The sequence below is a fragment of the Lachnellula hyalina genome (assembly GCF_007821495.1).
Source record: "Lachnellula hyalina strain CBS 185.66 chromosome Unknown contig00321, whole genome shotgun sequence".
NCBI classification, from domain to species: Eukaryota; Fungi; Ascomycota; class Leotiomycetes; order Helotiales; family Lachnaceae; genus Lachnellula; species Lachnellula hyalina.
In genome coordinates, this window is record NW_022157435.1 from 2,816 (window position 1) to 12,156 (window position 9,341).

The 9,341-nt window shown below is 44.8% G+C and overlaps 3 protein-coding genes across 3 annotated transcripts; 2 read left to right on the top strand and 1 right to left on the bottom strand.

The window, feature by feature from the left end:
• Positions 1–1,876: 1,876 nt before the first annotated feature.
• cel61a_0 (Endoglucanase-4) lies at positions 1,877–2,857 on the top strand (the record flags this gene model as incomplete). The annotated part of the gene is made up of 3 exons (XM_031154032.1): positions 1,877–1,962; positions 2,016–2,266; positions 2,394–2,857. The coding sequence occupies 3 exons, from the start codon at positions 1,877–1,879 to the stop codon at positions 2,855–2,857; spliced, it is 801 nt and encodes a 266-aa protein (XP_031000971.1).
• A 166-nt stretch (positions 2,858–3,023) lies between these two features.
• tdiE_2 (putative methyltransferase) lies at positions 3,024–4,495 on the bottom strand (the record flags this gene model as incomplete). Its single annotated transcript, XM_031154033.1, has 8 exons — positions 3,024–3,054; positions 3,104–3,658; positions 3,716–3,776; positions 3,829–3,931; positions 4,010–4,113; positions 4,167–4,249; positions 4,297–4,334; positions 4,385–4,495. The coding sequence occupies 8 exons, from the start codon at positions 4,493–4,495 to the stop codon at positions 3,024–3,026; spliced, it is 1,086 nt and encodes a 361-aa protein (XP_031000972.1).
• A 604-nt stretch (positions 4,496–5,099) lies between these two features.
• LHYA1_G009130 (putative isochorismatase family protein) lies at positions 5,100–5,663 on the top strand (the record flags this gene model as incomplete). Its single annotated transcript, XM_031154034.1, has 1 exon — positions 5,100–5,663. The coding sequence occupies one exon, from the start codon at positions 5,100–5,102 to the stop codon at positions 5,661–5,663; it is 564 nt and encodes a 187-aa protein (XP_031000973.1).
• Positions 5,664–9,341: the final 3,678 nt, after the last annotated feature.

The window sequence follows — 9,341 nt, forward strand, 5'->3', positions numbered from 1 at the left end:
CTGGATTCTCCAAGAGCGTACAGTTGATTTACAAGTTTAAGAGTCAGTTATTCTTTCTCTTCGTCATCTGGCCTACGTTCAGCTTCGCTGCGCCCAAGCCAAGCTATAACCTCGGAGGCGGAAGAGTATACACCTGTCATCATGCTTATCTAGGCCGAATTTTCATCATTGTCCAACTGGTTGATACAAAGCGCATGGATCCATATGACTGCTTCGCCAACTTCTCAAAGTCGCAACAGGGTGCAATGGCAGTTTACTGTAACGTAGTATGTTCTCACTTCTATCTGAATCGGAAGTTTGACGTTTGCATCACCCCATGCATACGACAAAGCTTTGAAACGAGGACGGGGTGTGGATCAAAGATTGACGTGCTCGAGGGTACAATTTAACGACGAGTAATATTCATCTGAAGGCTGAAGACGGAGGAGCCGGACGGGATGACAATCTGCTGTGTTTTAATCCAACTGGGAGTGTATGAATGCTCGGAGCGCGAATGTGGGATTCGAAGCTCCATCTTTTTCACGCCCACTAGCTCAGAGACGTGAATAATGTCGCGAGGCTATACTGAGGTTATATAGTAAAGTTGCATGTTGTGGCGCAGCGGATTTGGTACTTTGTATATTCTTGATCAGCAGGCACTAGAAATTGTTCACTTTAAATAGCGTAGACGCATTCTACCATTTACATAACAGATACAATATATAGATTATATTATCTAATAGGTTATAATTACTAGTGAAATTTGACCTTCCTAGGTATAACATACGAGATGAACTAGTAGAGACTTTATAGACCTTGCTATCGCTAAATACTAGAATATCAGGCCCGGAAGCGGAGCCTTTGGAAGCAGATTTAACTCTCTAAAGTGTGTACGTGCGGGTTTATAACCCCATTAGCTAAATGTTCAACTATACCTCTTACCAGCCATCAAGTATACAGTGACTATCCTTCTGCTAGAGGCCTGAATTCAGTCTGCAAGCCTTTCTTCATCATTGGAAGGACTTAGCTAAAACACACCAGGGCTTTCAAGTCAAGATTGCTAAAGTGGCACCTTGGATGTATATCGACCGTACGATTAAACGAAATAGGCGAGAAAGATGAAACGGATGTTTAGAATTGAGTTATTTGCCGTAGACGTCATTTGTCACTTTCCTTTCCAGTCTGCAATGATACCTTGGGATAATCCTGTTTTTCTTCAACAGCAGACATTGCGCTATGTCCTCTATAGCTCTAACTAACTGGAAGCCGAGGTCTAAAATCTTAATCCTAATGGATTTTAGAACGTCCCGTCACAGAAGTCCAAGGCCATTCATCTGTTTATCCGCAGCCCCTCTATGGGATATTTTGTTTCCGGCTAAATACAGTACCATCAATCTGGGGCCCGTCGGCTCTACGGCTACTCAAACCTGGGGTAAATTTCAACCATCATGCTTTGGTGGCTGATCTCCAGATTGTATATTATTGAAGCTAGCTTTCGGAAGGAAAAACGCCGTGATGTTATGCCATAGGCGGAGCGAAAAGCCTAAGATACCGAATAGATGAAAATCAATTTGATACCTACCAAAAGGACAAGGTCAGAAGACATTTTTGAACGAGTATTTCCGCCTAACTATTGGATGTGGTTTCTACTTTTCCATACTTCATGACTTTCCTATCACGAGGAGGCATGAAATATGCAGAATTCCGAAGAAGACGTTATGACACCTTCCGTCCACAACAGACCGAAAGATGTCCGTGGTCTTGGCAATATGAGTACACATGGTTCCATATTAGTTGAAATTGATACTACTATTTTCATCTTATATCAATAGTGGTGTCTTTCCCGAAGCTGGAGCAACGAGCTGACGATCTCTTTTTTACCTCGCCAATCTCAATCATGCTGTTTACCATTACTTTATTGGGTGTCGTCTCCACGGCTATCGCCCATGGTACCGTTTCCTCTATAGTTGCAAACGGTGTCTTGTGGGTGCCTTTCTTGCTTTCACGTCACGAAATGCATGCTAACCACCTATCAGTTTTGAAGGCTACAATCCATCATATCAATACATAACTCCCGCTCCTGTGACCGTCGGCTGGAAAATTCCCCAAGATCTTGGCAATGGATTCATCGCTCCTGACAGCTTTGCAACATCAGATATCATCTGCCATCTTGCCGCCACCAATGCATTGACGGCAGCGCCGATCGAAGCTGGAAAAAGCTTGGAGCTTTTGTGGACTCCTTGGCCGACAACCCATAAAGGCCCTGTTCTCGATTATCTAGCCAATTGTAAGATATCCCAAATTGGTCTACCTATTCATTTTCTATTTCCGCACATTTCAAGAGCGATGAGCTGCTCTTACGGAATTCTTCAAGACCTCAAACTTTCTGGAAAGCTAACTCCCCATGCTCTCAGGTAACGGTCCATGCGAAACTGTGGACAAGACTACCCTCGAATGGTTCAGAATCGACGCAGTTGGCCTTATAGACAATAGTCTCACAGATGGATACTGGGCCACAGACCAACTTATCGCAGACAACAACACTTGGACCGTTGTAATTCCTCCCACAATCGCACCAGGAAATTACGTGCTGCGTCATGAGATTATTGCCTTGCACTCTGCTGCCTCTGCCAACGGCGCACAGAGCTACCCGCAATGTGTGAATCTTGCTATTTCAAGCTCAGGGACGGCTACACCTGCCGGTGTTCTAGCGACGACCTTTTATTCTGCCACTGATCCGGGGATTTTATTTGATTTGTATGGAACGTTCACTTCGTACACTATTCCTGGCCCTCCGACTTATAGTGGTGGTGTTACTATTTCCCAGACGCTGCCGCCGACGCCCACGGCTTCTGCGACGGGCGTGTATACCGTATGATGGTCTTTAATGATCTGTTGATGATATATGGAAGAGTGCTTCAGACGAAAGGTGTCAATATGTGTGTAGTCCATTTTGTAATGGCATATAATACTGAGTTGATCGATTCATGTGCTGAATTGCAGCTGCATAAACCCGAGACTTCACTTAACGTCAAACCGCGCATTTATTCTGGCTTCTTCCCATACACAACGTAACTATTCTCGTTAGCATGTGGCTGCTTAAAGAGTAGAAGAAGAAACTTACAAAGGCTCATAAGCGTGAATGCTACTATCGTTCATCTCCTTCTTGACATCCTCCACAATGATCATTACATCTTCCTTACTCATACCTAAAAGTCTCGTAAAAAGCCCCATTATGATCCCCTCAGCCCCAACCTCCATATCTTTCTTGAACCAAGCACCAATTCTCTTATGAAATTCGCTCTTCGCCCATGTCCCAATAGGCCACTCCACAATCACCTCCTTGACATCCACAAAACCCACACTCTGCATCATCTCTTTGTACCTCTTAGGCACTGTTAAGTCAATCCCACGTTTCTGGCATGCTTCGATAATCAAGTTAGAAGTTCTAATCATAGCTGAGCCGTCAAGGGAATGATCGAAGGAGCGGATAGGGGAGCAGAGGTCTTGCATTTCAAAATACCCCCCAGGGGAGAGGGCATTGAAGGCTTTACGGAAAACAGCTAAGGGGTCCAAGAACCCGAAGACCATGAGACGACCGTGAATGTAATCGAAAGGGTGGGTATAAACCCAGTCATCGTCAACATCGTCCACTTCGAAGGAGAGATTTGGTGGAACGCTTCAGTTCATCAGAAAGGGAGCAGTGCAAAGAGTTACAAAGAAGACAGAGACTTACAACTCTGGTTGAATTGGACTCAGGTCTGTGCCAATGACTTTGGCTTGGGGGAATTGCTCGGCTATAGAGAATTAGCGTGGGGTTTCAGATTATCAGATAGGGTAAAGCCATACCAAACTCAATGGCCCATATTCCAGTTCCAGTTCCGATGTCAAGTGCATGCTTAACATTGTCTTCTTTGAGAGGCGCCAAATGAAGTCTCTCGTAGAGCGCAATCTTGCATAGATGGTGTTGGAGGTCTACATGTGTCAGTCTTTTAGTGTAACCCTAACTTCAGGATAGGGGTTCGCTTACCAAGTCTCTTTTGCTCTGGCTAAAATTTGAAGAGTTTGTCAGAACGAAATAGCATGCTTGATATGTTATAGTTCTGCTCACCTCATCATTTGGTAGATAATACTCTGACACGCTCGTTATCAGGTTTTCTCATCATAGCCGGGAGACTCAAACTCACTTCCTTCCTTATACTTATGATAAGTCCGTCCATTTTCTTCGACATGCTCATACAGACTCGGCGAGAGCGATGCCATGGCAGACCTTCAAAAGTCAGCTGATATTAGCTATATGAGATGGGAACCAAAAACATAGGCACTTCAACCTCTCCCTTGTCCTCGTAGTCGACCTATTTCTGATAAGCGTGGCGCGTTAGCTTCTCTGGCAACGCAAACTAACAGCGAGCTTGTCTCTTTTATCCATCCCGTGCTCACCCGATGGCACAAGCCCGAGATCAGGAATGAAGGGATCTTCAGCCACTGCCCGCGCTTCTTTAGGTGGTGATGCCATGTTTGAGAACCGATGGATCTGTGGAATGGGGCAATGCTATTATAGAAAGAGAATTTCAAAGCAACTAAGTTTCAAACAACGTCTTTTCTGTTTGCAAAATATCGGAGTGGGAGATACAAACAGCAATGTTGGATCCTCCCCATTCGGAACGGTCCGGTCCAACCAATATGCACAGCGCTGCATGATGCAATTCCAGGGGTATATCTTCACCAATAAAAAGGTTGGTTCTGATGGCCCAAAGAATACTGCTGCCTGCTGAACGCATATTTGAGCCATCGAAGAGATGATAGGTAAAAAGCATGATCTAAAATCTTTCGACTTTGAAAAGGCTGTTCTGGGAAGTGAAACCGTGTCGTGTCCCTGTCACTTCACCCCGCATTACATTCAAGCCACGTGAACCCCCACTTATCCGCTACCCTTCCTTCTCTTATCTCCACAAAAAGAAGCCTGACGGTGCACAGAAAAAGCGACATGAATTTCAAATGCTAGGCGGCATGAGACATTAAAACTCGATGAAAATTACTACTGTTGTTTATATCTAATCTGAGGAAGAAGAATAAACATTTTCTTTCTTCCACCGATTCAACTCCTCGAAGCATCCGCAATGACCAGCTTAGACTCATCACCAATTCTCCTCTCGGTGGACCTTCAACAAGGCATGGTCGAGGGGCCCGAGGAATGGGGACCCCGCTCTACGCCGTCCCTCGTCACGAATGTGCAGTATCTCCTCCAGACCTGGCGTGAAAATGGATGGCCGGTTTTTCATGTCCAGCACGACGATGTAGCTGACCCGACAAATATCATCAACTCCAAGTATCCTGAAACATTTAGAACGCACGCTTGTTCTGCACCTGTAGAGGGTGAGCCCATATTCGTGAAGAATGTGGGCAGCGCCTTCATTGCTCCGGATCTGGGTATAGGGATTGAGAAACTCGGAAGGAAAAGAAAGATTGTGGTCATTGGTATGGATGGTTCACAGTGTATTAATAGCACTACACGACATGGAAGTGATTTGGGCTATGACTTGATTGTTGTAGGAGATGCTTGCGCGAGTTATGGGATGGGTGCTGGATTTGATTGTGGGAAAACACATGAAGCTGCTATGCAGATGTTGAAAGGATATGTCCCGGTTGTGAAGACAGACGAAGTCTTGGGGTTTCTAAAGTGAACAGACACAATGTGTATTTTCGGGGGGTTTAATAAGAAGAAAACCACGGTGATACAATAGTGAACCGCAGTGAACCGCATACCGAACTGCATATGTTACTAAAGTTTTCCTCGAGACATTTAGCAGATAAGTATGGCATATTTCTAGTATTCTCGTTGACCCATTCCCAACACGCTTTTATATGCTGACCTGGCTTCGCAGACCCCACATCCAACACGACGTGGACTTTGACAGCTCTATCAAGCCGCTAGAAGTTCGATCTATGAGTATGAGATAAATTTTGAAACCCCGTCCACTCAGTCGCAACACACCGGCAACTTGCAAGACCATGTAAGCCTTTCTGTAAGTGAGGAAAGTCTCCATCAAGTCAAGCGTCGCGTAGTAACAGTTGCCTTTTGTAAGATCAGACGCCGCTGGTCCATGTACTTGACAAGAACTCCCGTAATTCCAAGTGCAATTGCTTTCCCAACAAAGCTCCTCGGAATTAGGGTCTCGAGTTCCCTCAAAAGCATAAACTTCATGCTCGCTCTCAACTAAAGTTGTTGTTGTGTTTGGTATCTCAAATTGGTAGATTTCTCGAGAGCGTCGCAAAATCAGGGCCAGGAATATATAAAACGCCATCAAGCTATGGGGTATGAAGTATAGTATCATGGTCCTGTTTTTCCTAGTAGACATATTAAAGTGTTGTTTCTGACTGTGGTCATTACTTGGATGAAACACCCGCAGAGCTGACACCCCGTAATGTCTCGTCGCCTAGTTAGAAACGATACTGACCTCTTGGGGTAACTTGCTAAGAACAGCGCCCCTAAACAGTAGTATATTAGCAATCTGCCTGAAAGCCTAGCTTGACAGAAACGTACTTTACAATGGCTGCCTATGCACCGTAGGGCTGGATTATTTGGATCTTGGAATGGTTCTCCTCAAGGTGGGATTTGAGGTATTCGGATGATCCAAAACCCCCAACAAGAAAAACCGCCTTTCTATCGTCAAAACAAACCTAATAGATTTATAGGTGGCTATACCTTGATTTTATCAGCCTTTAGATGATTTCACAGGACACTATTCAAATCATCAAAGACTTCATGACACCACTCAGACCTCAACTCTAGGACGCTTTAGATAAGATAGTAGACAAAGAATTTCACGAGAAACTTCTCCGACTCTGTAACGACGCTTTCGATCTCACACTCACCCTTCGGCGTTGCAAAGACATATATAGATGCGAGTTTCCCAAGCACGAGGAGCCAAACCATGACAAAGACTCGGAGGTACAGGCTCGAGAATGTCGCATTGGTAGTATATAGAGAAGTGATTGGTCCTCGGGAAGGCTCATGTAGTGGTGCGCTAAGTACAGTTGACTATAAATATCTGTCCGTTATGAGGAGGTGGGGGTTTGGAGTAGCTGATACACACTCATCATTTATCTGTGCCAATGCAATTTTCTTTCCTGAAGCATTCTCGCTCGATGCGACCGTCCAAATTACTGTAGGTGAACTGCGACCTCTAGTAATCTCCATTTGAGAGGAGCCTTCCCTAAATAACTTAAATATGCCATATGTGAGATCTCTGTCAGTCTGCTATAAAGTCTGAAAGCACCTTAAAGGGAGAGCTGCGGAGGGACTTAGCCACGTGACAAATGGTTAGATCTGGGGTGGGGAGGTGCGGTAAGGTAGGTATCCTTAAATAGGGATGTAGATGCGAATAGGAAAGGGATGAACATACTGAAGGTAGATACCAGAGGAGGTTGCAGGCGTGAAGCACAAATAAGCGTAGGTGGAATGTAATACAGTGTTTTTTTGTCCGCAATAGTTAGCTCCACGCTAACCAGCACAAGCAGAGGGTTTCCCGAATAGCTTCATCTTATTCCTATCACTCTGTCTTTGACTATATTCTATCATAAAAAGCTTCCCTTTCCTACCCTTCATCTTCTTTACCTTAAATAAACGCACCGGCTTTCATATAGTAGCGCTTTTGATCATTCGCCGGGGTCTCTACCTGGAGGATCACCAGCGCATCCGTCAGCTCGATTGAGAGCGCTAGCTTAGCAGCTGTATCTGCCTGTATAGATGAAAGGTCTTGTATAATGAGGTTTGTGTCTTATATTTGTGAACGGATTCTAGGTAAAAGCGCGGGCAATGTGGACGTTGCATTCGTTGAATAACAGGAAGCTCACAAGTGCATTTCCAGAATCCAAGGGCAGCAACTTCCTCTCGCAGCCCAACAAGCCACTTCGAAGGGATCAATTATACGCGCAATTGGCAAACTTGTGCGTTGTCAAAGTGAGCATCATCGCGGATCCTACTATTCCTTCGTTCTTAAATCCGACAAAGAGTTAGGAATAGATTCCAGAAATAAACGTGACCATGGAGTGGCGAAGGAGCCGCCCTTTTATATATCCTTGAACATGCTATGCACTTTTGACTACGATATGGTATCATATCTTCCGAATCAGCAGGTGTTGAATGTCTGTTCTAATATTCGGAAGCTTGCCCTTGCATCTTGTATTCAGGGGTGGCTTTACATAGCTCGCTTCCGTTCGCGTTCCCCGAGCCCCCGCCCCGAATCTGGGGGGAACCTTCGAAGACGGTCTTTGACTACCGGTTAATTGAAGTATCAAACGACCAAAGTGTCTTATGCCATCTTCAATCAAGATATTGCGTAGACTATGGATTTGTCGCAGATGAAACATATATTGGTTTTGCTTAGCCCTTTCGCATCTCAATATCGGATTGGTCTGATAGACGACCGTAGGATTCAAAGTTTATATCGCGGTAATTGTTTGTTTCAAAACAAAGATTAGAAAGTCTAGGGAGTCTAACTCTAATACTCCCGGCGTCAAATTCATGTTCTATTTTGAAAACACCTCATCGCATATTAAAACTTCTTCCAGAACGAACACTCGTGCCATAATACCAAAACGAGTTAAACACGCATTTAAACGCATTTCGCCTATTCCATTAGTTTAAGAGTGAAACATAGTATGGTTATTTATGCATAAGATGCATAACTAAATGGGGCCTTATGCCAGCGGAAATTAAACGTATGCACAATTATGAGGCTACTTGGCTTCCGCCACAGACGCATCCACCAAGGATTCGCTTCGATCCTTCACTTGGCGAAGCGAGGCCTTTGATAGGTCGAGGAAACAGTATTCGTCCTACGAATAGACAGAAAATACTAAAGCTTCATTCCTCCAGGCTTCGTCTACCGGGTGCGAAAATAGTTACATTGGAGGGTGAAGCCACATGTGGGGGTACATACAGAGTGAACGACTGGGCCGGAAGGTCCGTAGGATGGAAGGATGTGGATAGCGTATTAGAGACACATCTGGGGAGATGTAGAGAAGACTGTTATATATATCATTGCCAGCTTCTGGAATTGTTGGAGATCATTCTGCAACAATAACCGAACAGCAAGACCAACTATCGACTTTCTTTAAATTTCAATCTGCAGTTAATATTTCAAACCATCCATCCATTGAACTAAGACATAATAACAGCCTCCTCCACCACCACCACCACCACCATGAAGGGCACTCTTTCTCTCTTTCTGTACGGAGTCCTATCTGCAACCGCCGCCGTTGCAGCGCCCACTGACAGTAAAAACCCCATCGAGCTTACATTCGACGCCATCAAAGCCGATTTCGCTCCTCTTGATGGCCGATCCCCAGTTGCAGCA